The sequence below is a fragment of the Nicotiana sylvestris genome, chromosome 11 (assembly GCF_000393655.2).
Source record: "Nicotiana sylvestris chromosome 11, ASM39365v2, whole genome shotgun sequence".
Lineage (NCBI taxonomy): Eukaryota > Viridiplantae > Streptophyta > Magnoliopsida > Solanales > Solanaceae > Nicotiana > Nicotiana sylvestris.
In genome coordinates, this window is record NC_091067.1 from 153,491,222 (window position 1) to 153,512,228 (window position 21,007).

The 21,007-nt window shown below is 35.5% G+C and overlaps 1 protein-coding gene across 1 annotated transcript; it reads left to right on the forward strand.

The window, feature by feature from the left end:
• Positions 1–8,021: 8,021 nt before the first annotated feature.
• Positions 8,022–16,937, forward strand: LOC104214996 (L-ascorbate oxidase). The gene is made up of 5 exons (XM_009764730.2): positions 8,022–8,391; positions 9,376–9,468; positions 11,017–11,229; positions 14,577–14,771; positions 15,732–16,937. Exons 1-5 carry the CDS (start codon positions 8,113–8,115, stop codon positions 16,686–16,688), a joined length of 1,737 nt encoding a protein of 578 aa, XP_009763032.1. The 5' UTR covers positions 8,022–8,112; the 3' UTR covers positions 16,689–16,937.
• Positions 16,938–21,007: the final 4,070 nt, after the last annotated feature.

Sequence of the window (21,007 nt, forward strand, 5' to 3'; positions counted from 1 at the left end):
TTTTTGTTTTGTAAAAAATGAAAGACAAAGGGGGTTTGAGTCTTTTGGGTTATGGACTGGGTCGACCCAGTTCGAAATGGACTGGGTCGTAGGGAAGATTGGGCCATTTTTGGGCCTGTGGCTTGAAATTGAAGAAGATGCCCAATTCCGACTTTCTTTATATTTTCGCTCTCTTTTCTTCTTTTATTTCTCTAAAACTAAATTATAAAAATACTTAACTTATTATTAAGAACTAAATTAAGTTATAAAAGCGCAAATTAACTCCCAATAACAATTAACGCACAATTAAGTAATAATTAAGCATAAAATTGTATATTTGGATATTAAATGCTAAAAATGCAAACGATGCCTATTTTTGTAATTTTTAATTTTTGTAAAACAAATTTAATTACTAACAATTGTAGAATTAAATCCTACATGCAAAATGCGACATATTTTTGTATTTTTTATTAATTTAGCAAATAAACATGCACAGACAAATACAAATAATTATTCAAAATATCACAAAATTGCACACCAAAGAAAAATCATTTTATTTTTGAATTTTTTGGGGAGTAATTCTCATATAGGGCAAAAATCACGTGCTTACAACAAGTATATAAATTCCTAAAATAACCCGACCATGTGTTACTAGCGCTTCATGTTCTTATATGTGTGTGTGTTTATATATATATATATATATATATATATAGACACTTCACTGTAATACTATAATGTATATATAACTTGTTATAGTATATGTTAGTGTGTGTATATCTATAACACACACACTTCGTGCTGCTTTAACTACATATATAGCATGTTATAGTATATGATACTATATTCAATATTTGTATTAATGAATAATGAATACAGTATCATATATTATAACATGCTATATATGTTGTTAAGGCAGCACGAAGTGTGTGTGTTATATATATACACACACTAACATATACTATAACAAGTTATATATACGTTATAGTATTACAGTGAAGTGTCTATGTGTGCGTGTCTATATATATATATATACTAGTCTTTGGGCACGCGCATAGCGCGTGTACCCATTATTACATGTATAAACTTTTTAAAACTAAATAAATATTATTAAAAATTTTTTTAGCTATAAAATAAAAATTAAAGGAACAAATTAAAGTTATAGAACCAATAAAGTTGATCCATGATCCATTATGTGTTATACATTATTTATCCTTAGTACATGTATCATCTTGTTTACGAATTTCATTCATCTTACTCGTGTTATATTAATTTCCATGTATATGTTGGCTCGAATTTCTTATACATAGTCAGCAAACAAAAAGATAAAAGAAAAAAATATACATACACATAGAAATATAATGTGTCACTTAAAATAAATCTTTTTGCCAGTATCAAGCGAAGAGACAAAACGTTTGTAAATTATGAATTAAATAGGAAAAATTCTGGAGAGAGAAATCCATATAGTATCTAACATATATTGGATTTATATATTCAATTAAATGTAATAAATTTACTTTCACATTAAAAATGATGACTGAATTTAAAAGTTGCTTGTTTATGGTATGTGTTTAGCCTGAACTTGTAAACTAATATGACGATCCGACCATAGGTAGATTTAATATGAGAATTAAGAAGACGAATTACCTTTTTTTTTATTAAACAAAACTTGCAAGTCAAGCTTGTTGATGGCGGAAAAAGTTAGTTGACAGTGAGCCTCTTGACTACCGTTTGGTAATTGGTATATATCATGAGGAATGTTGGTAGATATTGACATCCCTAGAAGGAAAATAGGAATTGGAAGGCAAAAAAGATTTGCATTAAAACAATAAGCACTTCATTTTTCATATATAAGAGACGAAGGAAGCATGAATGTGGCTTTGTAACTGCTACTATTCAACCTAATGATGAGATTAATTGTAATGGTAGTCTCTTCAATTGCTCCAAATTTCAGATTATTTCGACTTAGACTTGTAATTGATCAAAGTTCCTTTACATGTATTTGTTAAATATTTACTTTTTTTGTACAGCAATATTATAGGAACAATGTGTTATTAAAGGGTAAATATGTACTTCAACTTTTAATGGATATTTTAGTAATTCAGGTTTGACATTTGGTATTCCCGCTTATAAAATAGTATGATATACATACAAGAAGCGCTAGTAACACAGGGTCGGGTTATTTTAGGTATTTATACACTTGTAAATTGATTCATCGACTTATAACCTACTCAAATGCATCATTGAATATTAAAAATAAAATGTCTCGACTTATCTCTCTCTCTCTCTCTCTCTCTCACTATATATATATAATACGCTTCGTTGTACAATTTTAACTACATATATAGCATGTAGAGTATATTTTAGTGTATTCATCTCTTGTATTACAAAAGTGTTAACAGATTATATTTATATTATTTAGATAGTAAATATAAAAGTGATTTTTAGTTTTGATCAATGTTGACATGAAAAGAGACCATTATAAATTATATTTATTTATATTTTATAAAAAAAAATTAAATAATAATATAATTATTAAAATTGTATAACTGGGTCCTGATTAGCGACCAAAGTTGGTCTCTATCTACTTCCCCTTTCGTAAGCAACCAACTTTGGTCGCTAATTTTAAATTATATTTATTTATATTTTATAATTTTTTAAATTATAATATAATTATTAAAATTTTATAACTGGGTCCCACTTTAGCGACCAAAGTTGGTTGCTAATTTTAATATTTCTTTGACCAAGCAAGTCTGACCAGTCCGGTCAATATTTTGACCACATTATCGACCAAAAAGCGACCAACCTTGGTCGCTCAAGCAAGTGATGACTTGAGCGTATGTCCGGAATCGAATTCCGAGGTCCCAAGCCCGAGAAATGAATTTTAAAGAAAATTATTTTCTGAAATTGTTTAAAGGAATTTGAAATGAACTTTGATTAAAATATGTTGGTATCGGGCCCGTATTTTAGTTTCGGCGCCCGGTACATGTCTTATATGTGATTTAAGATAACTCTGTGAAGTTTGGTAAGAAACGGATGTCATTTGACGTAATTCGGACGTAAATTGCAAAATTTGATGTTTTAAGAAGTTTAAAATAATTCATTGATTTTGAGGTTTAATTCGATGTTAATGATGTTAATTTGGCGATTTGATCGCACGGATAAGTTCATATGGTGTTTTCGAGTTAGTATGTATGTTTGGTTTGGAGCCCCGCGGGCTCGGATGAGTTTCGGAAGGTTTTAAACTCTTAAAAAGTTGCAAGTCTTCAGCTGTTGGTATTCTGATATTTCCTTCTTCGCGTTCGCGGGAGGACCCTCGCAAACGCGATGTGTTAATTATGCTGAAGGAAATTCCTTCTATGCGAACGCGTAACCCAGGTCGCGAACGCGAGGCGTTGGGGGGTCTTCCCTTCGCGAACGCGGTCCTGGTAACACGAACGCGAAAGCTAATTGAGCCTGGGCAGGGGGTGGGGCATTAAACCTACGCAAACGCAACCACATGGACGCGAACGCGAAGGCTCGAGGGATCATTTCTCCGCGAACGCGAGCCGTCTTCCGCGAATGCAAACGCCTAGCAGGCCTAACCCATCGCGAACGTGATGGACCTGTCGCGAACGCGATGAGTAATTTCGCCCAGTTATTTAAATTCCAAAAATAGAACACATTATCGAATTTTCATTATTTTTCACAAACTTCATCTTCTCCACACCTCTTGGACGATTTTTGAAGAACTTCTTCACCATAACCTTTTGGGTAAGTAATCTTTGACTTGTTTTCTTCTATTTTTTTCAACACCCACTAGATTCTAGGCCTAAAACATATAATTAAGGGTAGAAAATTAGGGATTTGGGTAGAGTTAGGGCTTTTTGATTATTTGGGAATTTGACCTCGTTTTGGGGTCGGATTTGAAAATAAATTATATATTCGGGCTCATGGGTGAATGGGTGATCGGATTTTGGTCCGAACCTCGCATTTTGACCAAGCAGGCTCGAGGTCAATTTTTGAATTTTTGGGAAGAATGATTAGAAAGCTATAATTAAGCATTGGAATTGGATTGTTTAGCGTTTATTGATGTTATGAAGTCAATTATATATAGATACAATTGATTTGGAGCCGAATTCGGAAGGAAAGATGGTGTTTGAGGCTTGTGTTGGCCGTGGAAGTTCGAGGTAAGTGTTCGGTCTAACCTTAGCTTGAGGGATTAGGAGTTGTGTCCTATTTGATATTTGTTTCTTGTTGAGTACAACGTATAGGCATGGTGACGAGTATCTATACGTTGGTGTCTAGCATGACCGTGAGTTTTATATTATGATTTTCATGATTTCGTTGTATTATACATGCCTTGGTGAAGATTTCTATTTGTTGTGTAAAGTTGTGGAAAGAATTGTGACTTATGAACATTGAAGAGTGTTGGCTCCAGTTGTATAACGAATTGTGAAAGTATAAGTGATAATTGAAACTCTAGAGCATTGGCTCGAGTTGTGAAGTGAATTGTGAAGTAAAAGTGAGAAAGAGAAGAAATCATTATGTTTCCCTCTCGCCAGGCTATTGTTGAGTTGTGGTTCTCTTGCATTGTGTTCTTAATTGATATTACGGATGCTTAGGTTGATGATTCATTGTGTTGGGTGAGGATTATGGTCATAGCCGAGGCAGTTAGGTGTTGTAACAAGTTTGGTTATAACTGAGGTAGTTAGGTGTTGTAACTAGTTTGGTTATAGCTGAGGTGGTTAGGTATTGTAACAAGTTTGGGTATTGCTGAGGTAGTTATGTGTTGTAACGAGTTTGGTTATAGCTGATCTAGGTGTTGTAACAAGTTTGGTTATAGTTGAGGTAGTTAGGCGCTGTAACAAGTTTGGTTATATCTGAGGTAGTTAGATGTTGTAATAAGTTTGGTTATAGTTGTTTCTCCCTTGCCAGGATGTAATTACTTATGTTGTCGAATCCCTTGCCGGGATAGCGTAGACCTTATTGATCCCTTGTCGGGACTCTTGTTATGATTGTTGTTAATATTATATATAGATCGGGTTGCACGCTGCAACAATATTATATATGGATCGGGTTGCACGCCGCAACAATATTATATTTGGATCGAGTTGCACGCCGCAACAATATTATATATGGATCGGGTTGCACGCCACAACAATATTATATATAGATTGGATTGCACGCCGCAACAATATTATATATGGATCGGGTTGCACGCCACAACAATGATATATGTGGATCGGGTTGCACGCCGCAACAATGATAAATGATATGGATCGGGTTGCACACCGCAACAATGTTGTTATATATTGGGATTGGGTTGTGCGCCGCAACAATTATTGGTACAAGTGTGTTTAGTTTGGATATTAGCTTTCTTTTGTTTTGCTGTAAATTCTAAGCTGCCCTTAGCCTGTTACTCTGGATTTACTGTTAATACTGTTATACCCCCGCAACATGTTTCCCCCTCCCATCTTTACTTGATTATTCCTTCCGCTGTATATTATATAATTGCGCAGGTTTATTTGGTAGTCTGGTCCTAGCCTCGTCACTATTTCGCCGAGGTTAGGCTAGACACTTATCAACACATGGGGTCGGTTGTGATGATACTACACCCTGCACTCTTTTGTGCAGACCCCGGTGTTGTAGACTCCGGACCGCAGTGGAATTGCTGATTCTTGTTCATCAAGAGGCCCGAGGTAGTCCTGTAGGCGTCCGCAGGCTCTGGCGTCTCCCTCTATCCTTATTTCTTGTTTCATTTTCCCTTTTATTCAGAAACAATGTACTGTTATTTCTTCAGACTTTGTATGTAGCAATCTTAGACCGTCTGTGACACTGTGACACCAGGTTTTGGGTGAAGGCTTAAGTATTTGTAATAGATACAAATTTTATATATTTTATTGTTGTCTTCCGCTTAAATTTGGATTTTCGCTGTTATCATGTTACCGCCTTATATTTGTTCAAAAGAAATAATTGGATAAAGAAGTAAGTAGTTAAAGGATTGGCTTTCCTAGCTCTCATTAGTGGGCGCCATCACGACTCCCGATGATGAAAAATCCGGGTCGTGACACCTATAACTGACAGGTTCGAGCTATGAAATCAAAAACTGATGCTTGTATTACAGTATTAGGCTACCTACATCACGGGCCTTTCCTGGAAGCTGCGTGAATGCGAGACGCGTCGTGCACCAGACTATATCAAAAGAGATGATTCCAGAAGGTTTTATTTTTTTCATTTTTTTATATATGTGAAAATAAGATAAAAAATCAAAGATACTTTATTGACAAAAGTTTTTTCAAAATCTTGATGAAGTTTCCTTCTTGTTTCTTTTCTTTTGTTGTTTTTCTCTTGGATATAGTCCATTATATCATAGTGTGAGCTGGATTTTTTCAGTGGTCAAGTGGTACAATTGATTCTATTTTTCAGTCAATTATTATGTGATGTTTTTTCCTTAAAAAAAAGAAAATAACAAAGGGAATAATGAATTCTTTTGTTCTTTACACCAAAAAAGATGTTTATGGCTCATGAATAATGAATATGTTGGCATAAAATTCTATTTATATGACCAACGTGGTAATATATTTGTTCTTTTTTAAGCGTTACACTAAAGCTAACATGATAGCCACAATTATTTAAAAAAAAAAAAAGGAAGAAAGAGAGGAAAAGAAAAAAAAACGACGAAAGATAAAGAAAAAGAAGAAAATGATTAAAGTCAACCAATATAATATGAAATGTATGAGAGGAATATGTGCCCTTATTTTATACACCTGAAATACATACATTGTACCGGTAGATATTTGCCATCACCATTACAGCTAATTAAATAATTAACTTTAATAATAAGTAAGTCAATGTAATCATTTAACCATGGTTAAGCGTTAAAAAATAAATGCATACATAAGACATATATCTTACGTTTATTAGATTGATGTAGCACTTAAATTTTTCGCTATAAAGCTAGTATCAAAAGAAGTAATGTGTCACCTTTCTTTGACTAGTTTTACCATTTTTTTTTCCTCATGTTTGTATTTATCTCTCATTTTCACATAAAATTTCGCAGAAAAATAAATAATCCCTATTAATTTCTCACTATTTCTGACTAGCTTTACCATTTATCTCTTTCCCCAGGTTTTTGCATTATCTCTCATTTTCACATAAAAATTAAACAGAAAAATAAATATACCCTGTTAATTTCTATATTATTTCTTTAAAATTCAAGTATTCCATATTAAACGGGTCCTTTCATTAAATTGAAATGTTTTTCACAAATCCTTTCAGTCAAAGAATTTTATGTAGGATATTAACAGAATCGTAAAGAGATGATATATAGAACCATGAAGAATGTTTGATTACTATTTTCTTTTATTTGAAAAAACACGTTAAATAATTTTGTTTGATACTTATTTTGTTGACAATTGTCTCCACGTGACCTATAGGTCATGAGTTCAAGCCGCGGAATCAGCTACTGATCCTTATATTATGATAGACTATCTACATCACACTCTCTTAAGGTACAGATGAATGAGCTCAACATGCTTCGTGCACCGGACTACCATTTTTTCATTAATTATTTTATTTGGGAAAAAAACTTTTGTACCGGCAAGTCGAGATCTTTGAAATATAAAATCACACACAGACAAACACTCTATTGCGTACAGGAAACCCCTAGATTTAAAACTCATTGGTATCTCCCCTTTATAAATTTATTAATATTTTTTTTTTCAAAATACATTTAAGAAGTAGTATGACTTTGCTTACCCCTTCAACTTACAAATTAAAAAAATTAAAACTTGTATTACCACCTTACACTAGAGGTGGAGTCAGAATTTGAAGTTTATGGTTCAGGATATTCTAGTCCGTTTAAATTACTATGTTCTAAATTAATAATATGTATATAGTTAATAGATTTTTAAGACAAATATAAAATTTGAATTAATAAAGCTACTATATTCGACAGAACTCATAAAATATATTCTAGCTCGGCCCTGCCCTACTCATATATTTCCCTCTAAACCCTCACCCACCCCCTTATATATATATGCTCTAATGTTACAACATTTTCCACAAATGAAGTACAAAGCTCCATTAGTGTGAGCTTTGTATAAAACTCCTCTTTCTTTTCTTCTATTCTATTTGTTATTAATTAAAGAAACAATGGCTTCCTTAGGCTTCTTGTTCTTCTTCTTGTTGCCATTGATTTTGCTTGAGTTATCTTCATCTAGGTCAGTAATGGCAGCAAAAACACGGCATTTTAAATGGGACGTGGAATATATTCATTGGTCACCAGATGGTGAAGAAAGTGTAGTAATGGGAATCAATGGACAGTTTCCTGGTCCAACTATTAGGGCAAAAGCTGGTGATACTGTTGCTGTTCATCTTACTAACAAGCTACATACTGAAGGTGTTGTCATTCATTGGCATGGAATCCGACAGGTACTGATAGTATAAATATTATTTTACTTTATATGTCTCCTTGTTATCTATAGTTTACTTGTTATCTATAGTTTACGAGTTCGAATCGTAAAATTGGTTACTGATACTTGTATCAGGTAGACTGCCTATAGCACATTGTTTTGGGGTCTCCAAACCCTGCGTTACCTTATTTTACTTTATAGGTCCCGTCCCTCCTTAATTAGGAAAAAGAGAATAGCATGGATCTAAGTTAATTTATTTTAAAGTTTTTTAACGTAGTTTAACACATTATAACAGGTAACTTTATTTATTTTGATATCAATTAATACTAATTGGATTTAAGTTATGTACGATGATAGAGTAATTTTTTCTATATGGTTAGTGTAGTTAACTTATTATAGCAGGTTATTTATATTTTTATGCCTACTTTATTATTTGGTTTGCTATAACCAATTACTTGCTATTATAGGTCGTAACTTAGCCTGTAAAAATGGTACATTCTTTAGTCAAACTTTTTTCTTCTCCTTCTTGGTGTTCCCTTTTTTAAAAAAGAAAAAATTAAATAAAATTTGAACTCTCTTCACCATTGAGCTGGACACTTTCCTTCCTTGTTGGTGTTCAATCCACCTAAATAACTTTTTTAACTTGTAGTAGTATAGAAATAGTGACATCTCTATTATTTATGCACAGAGATAAATAAAGTTGAGTATAAATCTGCGTGGAACGCGTTTTTGATTTTTGATTTTTTTATTGTTTTAGAGCTATACTTAGTATTAGGGTTAGGTTCAATGGTTCTTATGTTTTTTACAGTAAAAGGTGAAACAATTATTTGAGGATTTCTTTTCCTTAAAGAATTTGAAAAACGATACATATAGAAGCACAGTGTGTCTTATTATTCGGTATATTTGTTTATTTATTATCCTTTTATTTTTTTATTTTTTTATTTGACTGGCATTTCTCCTCTTTTCTTTTTCTATTTACCTTTAAATAAAATTTTAATTATAGATCGGAACACCATGGGCTGATGGAACTGCAGCAATTTCCCAATGCGCCATTAACCCTGGAGAGACATTTCTCTATAGGTTTAAAGTTGATAAGGTACATTCTTCTTTTTCTCCTCTTTCTCATTTCTCACACTAACACACAACAACAACATTACTAGTATAATTTTACATAGGGTCCGGGATGGTAGGTACCCTTGCCTCGGGAAGGTAAATGGTGTTCTTGATAGATCCTCGACTCAAGTAAAGCAGAAATATAAAAGTGGAGAAGCCATGGAAAAATAAAAATAAAAGATGACTCCAAATATACGCTATTAGAATGAGATGACTCCTATTAGCTCTCTCTCCCCCCAAGAATCACACGCAGAGAGGACCTACACTATAAGTTGAGGGGTCACGGGCACCCGAAAATTTCGGCAAAAACTCCATATATACTTACAAATGTCTTTAAAAATAGTCAAATATTAGTATAGGTCCCCGTACCAATTTTTATGAGCAGTTATAAATTTATATTGAATATCATAGTGTCACGGTCAAGTCCTAGATCCTGCTCTGATCACACGTGCGAGTTTTCGCATACGGCTCAAGAGCTTCGCTGTAGCAAAGCTTACTGCTAGCCAAAGTTACTGTGTGCTGATTATTCTGCTGGTCTACTTAGAAAGACGAATAATATTTTAAATTATAAATAGACAAAGCATAAGATCCTCTCAATGAAGTAATTAATTACTTTATTTTGGACTCATAATGCTACTAAGCTAGTGGAGATATTAGTATAATACCTCAATTTTATTTAATTAAGAATAGGTCCAAATATCTAAAAGTTTCACCAGCTATATCTTTGTTATTAAGTGGTACTTTTATTTTTATTGTACTTATTTCTCACCTTTTTGCCAACTTGCATTGGAATATTGCAAAAGTCGTCAGATTTGGTCTGACGTGGGATAATGTTGTTTTATAGTAGTACTTCAAAAGACAAAAGTGATAAAAAGATTAAAAAGTTCAAACAATAAAAGTGCTTTTGTTCTTCAACTTTGTTTAATAAGTTGGGTTAAAATTAAAAAGACAGATTATTATTTCAATCTTACAGATTATTATCTCAAGATACTTTTAAAAGTAAAATACGAGCTATGAAATGTTATCTCATCTGTCAGGTATTAATTTCGTACTTTTTTCTTTTTACCAGGCGAGCAAACATCCAATAATTTTTATTTGCATTTAACTGGTTTGACTAATAAGATGGAAAAAACGTTAGAATTATATTTTCGGTTATGTTGCTCGGACACTTCAAAAGTACTATCACAAAAATAGTAATTTTTGAAGGATCCGACATACACAACAGTAAATAGGCAGCCCGATGCACGAATCTTTCCATATTCACACAAGAGCAAGGGCTACACTCCAAGGGATGTGATGTAGACAACCTACCCTAATGCTTCATTAGTGGCTGCTTCTACGGTTCTAACCCGTTACATATAGGTCACACGGAAACAACTTTACCGTTGTTCCAAGGTTCCCCTTCCGACATATACAATAGTATTTTTAAAAAATCCGAACAACATATCTTTGTCGTGGTTCCTTGCCATGCACTTTCAATGGTTGCAATGCATGTTGGATTAATTAGTGTGTGTGTGTGTGAAATTAACAGGCAGGGACATACTTCTACCATGGACACTATGGAATGCAAAGATCAGCAGGGCTATATGGTTCACTAATAGTGGAAGTTGGAGAAGGTGAAAAAGAACCATTCCATTATGATGGAGAATTCAATTTATTGCTTAGTGACTGGTGGCACAAAGGTTCCCATGAACAAGAAGTTGACCTCTCTTCCAATCCTCTTCGTTGGATTGGTGAACCCCAGGTATACATCTATATAATTTTTTGTTTTCTCATTCGATGTTCAGTATTCGTAATAGAGCCCGAGCAAATTTGGATCTGCACCGGAAACTTTTTCTCTACAACACCATACGTACCCAGTGTATTCTCAGTACAGATGGGGTCTGGGGGGTGGGGCAGTAGCGGAGCGAAAATTTTCGTCAAGGGGTGTCAAAAGGCTGAATACATACGGAGACACTTAAAGTTGGCCCGATCTTTCATTTAGACACCTGAACTTAAGAAAGTTTCCTATTGAGCACGTACGTTAGATGAACTTTGTTCCAATTAAACACTTCTTGTTGAGTTGGCACATAGAGTGAGTTTCACCCAATATGGGCGCGTGAAAAGCCCAAAAAATAGATTTTTTTTTTATTTTTTTATTTCCTTCTTCTTCTTTATGTCCACCACCATTTCTACCATTGTCTCCTCCACTTTCCGTCATCTTCTCCGACTCATTTTCCTCTTCTTCTTTCGAATCCCATACCAGATTCAAATTCAGCCGAAAACGAAAAGTTCAATACAATAGTACTTTCTTCAAAATTGTCATATAAAGTACAGTAGTACTTAGAAGCACAATGAATGGAAATAGCAGAGATTCTTATTGGAAAGGAATATGACAGTGCTGAAGCACAATGACTTTTGTTTGTTTGTTATCAAGTCCTTATTTGTTTGCCAAGGAAAAGTTCTTGGCAAAGATTCTTGGCTATTTCCATTCCTTTCAGAACTGAAATGAAGAAGAAGAAGCAGAGAACTGAGACTAAAACGAAGAAGAAGAAGAAGAAGAAGCAAAATGAATGAAAATAGCTTGAGCTTTTCCAGTGAAAGCCAAGAATGTCATTGTGCTTCAGCAGACCCAAAATGAACCAATCTCACTCAAATCTTCACCAAATGATTTAAAACTTGAAATGAAAACTCTAAACAATATCAATACCAAGCCCCAGTGATCAATTCGAACAAACAACTGCAAAATCAAAAGACCTAAGTTCGTCTTCTTCGTCGAACAATCAGTTCAAGTTTCGAACCCAAAACCCTAGAAAAGCAGTTCAAATCAAAGCTCAAATCTTCAGACCTCACCTCGTATCAGCGTTTACAACCAAAAACTCGAACACCCAGCCAACTTCGAACCCTAATTTTTAGATTTTCAAAAAATCCAAGTACGAACTTTTCCGGTGAAATCTAAGAATTTTGCAAAATTTTGCATTTGTTCTGTTCGATTTGGAAACCTGAAACTCCATTTCCGGCAATGTGGCCTAGAATTAAGCCAAGTCATGGTTATGGGAGTACTTTGTTTTGCAGATGAAGATGGAAAAGAAGGGGGTTGGGGGTCGTTGGGGAAGATGACGGAGGGGAGGGGTGGGTTGGGATTCTTGTTTTTCTTTTATTCTTTTTCATTTTTCTAAAGTCTTTTTTTAATTGTTAATAAATCCATGTGTCTCCATCTTATTGGTTACCCTGGTGTGTGAATTTCACGCATCTATTACGTATGGATGCCTAAAAATTTTGTGTCTAAATGACACAGTAAATACATGGTTAAAATGTAAGATGAAGTGTCTAAATGAAAGATCGTGCCAACTTTAAGTGTCTCCGTATGTATTCGGCCCTGTCAAAATACATAAAAGTATACATACCAGGAAATTAAGGGGAGTCAATACATAGTATATATACATTTAGTTTATTTTTTTACCTACCTACACAATGTATTTTTCCCACAAAGGTGTGTTATTTGACACTCTTCCTATAAGGTGGCTCCACCACTGAGGTGGGGGAGGGGGAGGAGGTCTTGTCTATGCAGACCTTACCCTATCATGTGAAGGTAGAGAGACTATTTGCGAAAAGTCCCTCATTGCGAAGTGGAATACTCCCTAAAGACGACTCCATACGCATAGCTGAAACCCGAAATTTCTAATTTAGGATGAATACTTACTGCTCCACCATACAACCGTTATTGGTATATAAAAAAAATATAGTCATATCATGATTGACAAATAAATTTGTTGTAGAATAGACAAAATAAAATTATTTTATAGTACAAATAAGGCAATTTAATTGTTATAATTATTAATGAAAATATCTTGAAAATTTTGAAATTATTCACACTATCATTTTTTTGTGTTTATATTTTATTTTTTCTTCTTTTCCTTATGTTTTGTTTTTGTTTTTGCTTTTTGACAAAGTCCTTCTCTTCGTTTGTTTGTCTCCCATCTTTTTCGTGCACGCTTTGATCATTCAGAGTTTCAAATCACGCTTCCAAAAAGTTTTGTTTCTTTTTTCCATAGTCAAATCACCCTCACAAAAAAGAAAAAAAAAATCATGAAATTGGAGTAAACACTACGTTTGAAAAATAGTGATTTGAATGAACTTTTGGTCCCTATGTCTTTTTAATGATGATGTCTTTCTCGTCCCATATTTTAAGCCAAAATCTAAATTAAACTCTTGGAATTCTCGATTTTTTATTCGGCATTGTTTTAAAGTTCCGACTAATCTTGATTTGTATAGCATAAGATCCTATAAAGTCGAGGCATTCTCTACTATATATAATTTTTTTTATTTCCAAGATAGAGGATTCTTGTTTATCCCATCACAACCTAAATGGTTAAAGTCTATTTCTCTCTATTACAGATAAAAGTCTAATACTTGTAATTTTAAAAGCACCATTTCTCTTAAATTTTCTTATTCTTATTATACAATTTAAATTTAATCTCCTTTTCCTGTATAAATATTTAATAAAAAAAAAAAACCTAATTTTGCCTAAGTTTTAGTCCATCTTCTATATCAAATACAGATACATATAGTTCGGTAATATTACAGATTATACTTACAATTAGGAAATAACTATAAAAAAAACATAGTTATTGGTTCTGCCTAGAGAATGAATTTTATCATAAACTAATCTAATATAGTAGTATTTCTTTTCTCTTACCTTTACTCTTAAGTTAGGAAAAAATCACGCAACATGATAATATTTATTCGTTTTTTAATTTATCCAAATCTTTATGTTCTTTTCCTTAGACTTAAATAAACAAAATTTCTTATATCTTGACTTTTTGAAGACCGTGTTTGCCAGTAATCTTTTTGAAGTTTTTTTTATTAATAAACTTCGACAGCATCTGATTGTCTTTTTCAAGTGAGATAAATAAAATTAAAAAGATATATATATATATAAAATTATTACATAATTATGGTAAACTTATGTCGTTTGTAAGTTCTTGTTTCTGAATTTCTTTGTGGTATTAGTACATTATTATTTTTTAATTTCCTATTTTATTTAAGATGTTCTAATTGGAAAAAAAGTATGTTTAATCAATTTTTTATTTCTTATGGTGTGAAAAACAGACATTGTTGCTAAATGGGAGAGGTCAATACAATTGTTCACTTGCGGCGCGGTTTAGCAAACCACCACTTCCACAGTGCAAGTTAAGAGGGGGTGAACAGTACGCACCCCAGATTCTGCGCGTGCGTCCCAACAAGATTTACAGGCTTAGGGTGGCCAGTACTACTGCATTGGCTTCACTCAGCTTGGCCATTGGGGTAAATATATAAAACTTGTTTATTTATTTATTAATTAATTATTTTTTTTAGTAAACGTACAAAAGTAAACCTTATCTTTTTTCTATATTATGTTCTTTCCACTTTCCAAAAAAGATATGGTACTGTATAATTTTGCTATTGGATGATAGTATGATGACTCTTAGATTCTCTATTTCTCTTACTTTGAGGCATTTTGAGGTGGAGCTATGGGGTAGGCTATATGGTTGGAATATATTGATGGATAGTGGGGGAGTTAATTTTTTCACTAAGAAAATTAAAATATATAAAAAAATATATGAAAAAATCAATGAGATTTAACATATAGTATATTCATATAAAAACTTGTTACCAATCTATATAATTTTTTAGTAAGGAGATATTAATTGACTGCCCTTGGACAAGCGTAGGTCCGCCTCTTAGTAGTGCACCAAACAATAGATTTGCAGGTTTGACATAATTAATAGTTCAAATCGATCGAACTCTATATATATGTGCAACAAACAAATATAGATAGAATTAGATATTCATTTCATCTAGTACTCCATTATGTATTTATTTCAATCTTGACTATTTAATCGGGCAAAACTACAATATGTAGTCTAAGAAATGATTTTCACATAAGTCCACTTAGATTCAAATATGAAGATTATATATATAACAAAGAGGGTGATCCTTGCAATATTTCTCCATGTCCTATACTTGTAATGTTGTTTTTCTCTTCAAAAATATTGCTAGGTATGTGTCAGATCCTCCAAAAGTAGTGTATTTCTGGAGGATTCGACATGAGTGTGGCAACATCTTCAAAGAGTCTGAGCAATATAGCTTGCAATCGACCAAACATAGTGCAATTATTTTTACGCGTTCTTCCATATTGAATAATTTCAATAGCTATATTTCCCCTTTCAATTTATCTTTTTAAAGAAAATGAATTCTTACATATATATTTGTGTTTATATATAGGGTCACAAGATGGTGGTAGTAGAAGCAGATGGAAACTATGTTCAACCATTTTCAGTACAAGACATGGACATTTATTCAGGTGAAAGCTATTCAGTCCTTTTCAAAACAGATCAAGATCCTACCAAAAACTATTGGATTTCAATAAATGTAAGAGGAAGAGAACCAAAAACACCTCAAGGCCTCACCTTATTAAACTATCTTCCAAATTCTGCATCCAAATTTCCAACTTTACCACCACCTATAGCACCCCTTTGGAATGATTATAACCATAGTAAGTCATTTTCTAACAAAATTTTTGCCTTAATGGGATCACCTAAGCCACCACCTCAGAACCATCGTCGTATCATCCTGCTCAATACTCAGAACAAAATCGATGGTTACACGAAATGGGCTATAAATAACGTGTCGTTGGTCTTGCCAACGACACCTTATTTAGGCTCGATTAGATATGGCATAAACGCGTTTGACACGAAACCTCCACCGGACAACTTCCCTAAGGACTATGATGTCCTAAAACAAGCACCAAATTCTAATTCTACATATGGTAATGGTGTGTATATGCTAAAGTTCAATACTACAATTGACATTATCCTACAAAATGCAAATGCCTTAGCTAAAGATGTTAGTGAAATTCATCCTTGGCATTTGCATGGACATGATTTTTGGGTATTGGGATATGGAGAAGGGAAATTTAGTGAAAAAGATGTCAAGAAGTTCAATTTAAAGAATCCACCATTGAGAAATACTGCTGTGATTTTTCCCTTTGGTTGGACTGCACTAAGATTTGTGACAGATAATCCTGGAGTTTGGGCTTTTCATTGTCATATTGAGCCACATTTACATATGGGAATGGGAGTTATATTTGCTGAAGGTGTTCATCTTGTCAAGAAAATACCTAAAGAAGCTTTGGCTTGTGGTTTGACAGGGAAAATGTTGATGAGTAACAAGCATAATTAATTCTTGTTAAAATAAAGGTTTATGATGAAGTTTAGATAAGAGGGATTTTTTTTCTTTGGTGATGATTTTTGTAATTTAATTTTGGCTGTTGAAGGTGAGAAGAAATGTGTAGAAAGTGGTGTGATGTGGTTATTTATTTGTAAGTGTGACTATGCTACTAAAATGTCAAGGGCCTCAAGGCTGTTTGGAAAAATGTATTTCACTTGTGTATCTTGGCCATTATTCTAAGTTTCTTTTGGATTAAGATTATGCATTTGTGTATACTTTAGAGTTTAGACAGACATTATTTCTCTCTTTGAACCTTGCAAGGAGACAAATTAAGCAAAGGAAAAGCATGAAGTGAAATAAAGCACACTATTTCATGATATTAAGCACATAGAAGACCATATAAGAAAAAACAACAACAACAATATACCCAGCATTATCCCACACCGTGAAATCTGGGGAGAATAGTGTGTACGTAGACCTTACCCCTACATTGAAGACCATATAAGAAACAAAACTAATTAATCAAAGGGGTTTTAATTTGGATCTATCTAATCTTACAAGTATAATTCCTCTATATTGAGAATCTTGTGAGAATAAAATTAATACTATGATATCAAGTCAAAAAAAGAACAAAACTAATGCAGTATCTTTATGCATGAGCAATTATTATTCCAAAGGTGGAAAAAACCTCCAACAAAAACTACTACGTCTCATTCCCAAACATTGAGTAACTACAAAAACGATATAAAGGGTGATGTTTAGACGCACTTCTTAAAAGAAGGGCAGCCTGGTGCACTAAGCTTCCGCTATGCGCGGGGTTCGGGGAAGGGCCGAACCACAAGGGTCTATTAGACGCGCTTCTTAACATAAGCAAAAATAGCCAGAAGAGCTTGATGGCACATTGAGCACATGTTATCGGACGTGCTTGTAGCAGAGATAGATGCTGCATCAAAAAACATTGGAATGGACAATGGTAGAACTACTCAAGAATCTACATAATTTAGAGAAAGAACAACAATATTATTGGGAGAGGCAAATTGGTAGATGAAGCTGACCTTACTTGCAGTGTATTGTGAAAGAAACATTGAGACTACACACGCCATCGCCTCTCTTAGTTCCGCGCAAAGTGGAGGAAGATGTTGAAATTTGTGGCTATATTGTTCCAAATTTTCTGCTACAGGGGTAACTTTTTTCATCTAATTGGACATTTATGTACCAATAAGAAATTGATAGGAGGGGAAAGGCTATAAAATCAGTGATGTCAACTAACTTTAAACACACTAACTGCAGTGCAAGATCTGCAAAAAAGCTAGTCTAACTTCAAGCCATCCGCGCAGCATTAAAGAGTTGTTCACAGTAAAGAACAGTAATTGTTTTCTGCAGTAACAAGCAAGTGTATTGTTACGCGGCGCCTTCCTAAGATTCCTTGGAAGGGCGACGTAAGGCTAAGCAATTGATGTCAGTGCAGTTGTTGTCCGCCAACTGAGGTCCCCTCCGTACGCTAGAACTAGATTATCAGTGTCGTACGAGAAAACCAATGTCACGAGCAATTGAGAGAACATGAATGAGAATTGAGAATGAAAGAAAGTTTGATTGCATTAATGAAAGCTATTACAGAAAGACAACGCGGTGTCGAGGGGAGAGACACCAGTACAGAGAATTGTTTGTTTGCTAGAAAATTTGATTGCTTCATCCCCCCTAATAATACTTAAAAAAAATAAACTAAAGCTACAAGACTAGACTTGATTAAACTAGAGAAACATAATGGAAGTATATGGAATAAAACTACTCTATATTTACAATGAAAAAGACTTAGTTTTCTATAAGGCAGAAACATGTTTGTTGCCAGCAGCATAGTCTTTGGCATTAGGGTCTGCGCGCGTGGCGTTGTCTGCGCGCGCGGTGCTGTTGGCATCCGCCTGCGGTTGGGCGCTGGCAAGGGATATCGGTGGGGCGACAGAGGCATATGCACGCTTGTCACTTGGCGTGGCCAAGACCACGGGGCCGTCCGTGGCGCTAGGCATTAGGAGGCTTACTAGGACGTCACGGGGCGCGCCCAAGGAATCATGGGGCACGGCTGGAAAGCCGCCCATGACATTCTCCCCCACCTGAGTTGGCGACGTCCTCGGCTCCTTACTTGCAAGATAATCTTCAATTAGGCCCTTGTAGGCTTTGAGGTTTGTTCCCCTCTCCCAAGTATTCTCCTCTGCATCATAGCCTTTCCATTTCACCAAGAACTCTTGGTGATCTTTCTTTGAGGCATGAATCACTCTATCATCAAGGATAGCTTCAACACGCCTTTTCCTGGCTGAATTGGGCCCTCGAATACTGGGTATTGTGAGCTGGCTCTGTGAAGGATCCTCCGTGTCTTCCCGAAAAGGTTTTAGGAGGCTGACATGGAAGACAGGATGAATTTTCTACCAAGCTGGTGTATCCACCCGGTATGCAACTTTCCCAATGCTCCTTTCAATGGACAAAGGTCCAATGTATTTTTGCAATATGCGAGGGTCATGGACCCCCGCAAATAAGTAACGCTTTGGAATTTTGACCATCACTTTATCTCCTACTTGGTATTCAACAAAGCGACGATTCTGATCAGCATGCCTCTTCATCCGCTTTTGAGCCTTGACAAGATAGCTCCGCACTATCTCCAAATTTCGCTTCCACTTTTTTGAGAAGCTAGCAGCTCGAGGAGATTTAGACATATTTGGTGCATTGACTGTGTGTGGGAGTAGCGGTTGCTGTCCGGTAACAATTTCAAAAGCGTTTTTGTTTGTACTAGAGCTCTTTTGTGAATTGAAACACAGTTGAGCAGCATCCAGAAGCTTCACCCAATTCTTCTGCGATCCGGTTACAAAATGACGGAGATATTCCTCCAACATACCATTGAACCGCTCCGTCTGGCCATCAGATTGCGGATGAAAACTTGAGCTGTGACTCAGATTCGATCCAAGGCACTTAAAGAGTTGGGTCCAAAAGTTACTAGTGAAGCGTGAGTCACGATCACTAACAATGTCTTTGGGCAGGCCCCAATATTTGACGACATGAGAGAAGAAGAGTCGAGCTGTATCTTCTGCTGATATATATTATGGGGCAACAATAAAGGCAGCATACTTGGAAAACCGATCTACCACAACCAAGATAGTTGTTAGATCTCCGACTTTGGGCAATCTGGTGATGAAATCCAGGGAAACACTTTCCTAAGGTCTCTTTGGGACAGCTAGTGGTTCTAAGAGTCCCGCTTGTGTTAAGCGGTCTGACTTGTCCTTCTGGCTTACTAGAAAAGTCTTCACATACTGAGCAACGTCATCGGCCATTTGAGGCCAATAATATGCACGACGAAGTAACTCCATGGTGTGTTCTTTACCGGGATGGCTGACCCACAGAGTATCATGACATTCAGCCAGAAGAGTCCTTCGCAGATCTCCTCCTTTAGGAACATAAAGTCGGTTCCCTTTCACTTTCAGAAAACCATCTTCCATGTAGAACTAGCGAGTCTTGCCCTGTCCTACCAAATCAACCAAATACTGTGCAGCAAGATCCTTGATGAGTAAATCATGTATCTGGTCCTTGATGGAGGTGGCTACTTCTCTCCCCCTTAGGGTGGCGAGTAAGCACACTGATGCTAGATCAGCTCTCCGACTGAGCGCATCAGCAACATGATTGGTCTTCCCACTTCGGTATTCCAGGTTGAAGTGGAATTCAGCTAGGAGTTCCTGCCACCTGGCCTGTCGACCATTCAACTTCGGCTGGGTCATGAAATGGCTAACAGCTGTGTTGTCTGTCTTGACCACGAACGGGGTTCCCAGCAGATAGTGCCTCCAGAGGCGCAAGCAGTGGACGACAGCCAATAATTCTTTCTCATGGGCGGCATAGCGCCGCTCTGCATCTTTTAGCTTCCGGCTCTCGTACGCCACAGGATGCCCTTCTTGTAGCAAGACGCCACCGAGGGCATAGTCAGATGCATCTGTTTGTACTTCGAATGGCTTGGCCAGATCAGGAAGGGCCAAGACGGGGCTACTAGACATAGCCGCTTTCAATGCGTTAAAGGCCTCCGCTCGCTTGGGTCCCCATTCCCAAGGCGTGATCTTCTTGAGGAGTTCTGTCAATGGTACTGCAATGAGGGAGTAGTTTTTCACGAATCGCCGATAGAAATTGCATAGACCAAGGAACGCCCTCAAGGCGTGGATATCCTTAGGTGGCGGCCAATCTGTGATTGCCTGAATCTTCTGCTGGTCCATCTTGATCCGCCCTTCCCCAATGACATGTCCGAGGAAGTCAATTTGCTTTTGAGCAAAGGAGCACTTAGATAGCTTCGCATATAGTTCATG

Coding starts and splice junctions, on each gene's coding strand:
- LOC104214996 (XM_009764730.2), top strand. CDS start 8,113: ATGGCTTCCTTAGGCTTCTTGTTCTTCTTCTTGTTGCCATTGATTTTG. Junction 8,392..9,375: donor ATTGGCATGGAATCCGACAG/GTACTGATAGTA, acceptor TTTTAATTATAG/ATCGGAACACCATGGGCTGA. Junction 9,469..11,016: donor ATAGGTTTAAAGTTGATAAG/GTACATTCTTCT, acceptor TGAAATTAACAG/GCAGGGACATACTTCTACCA.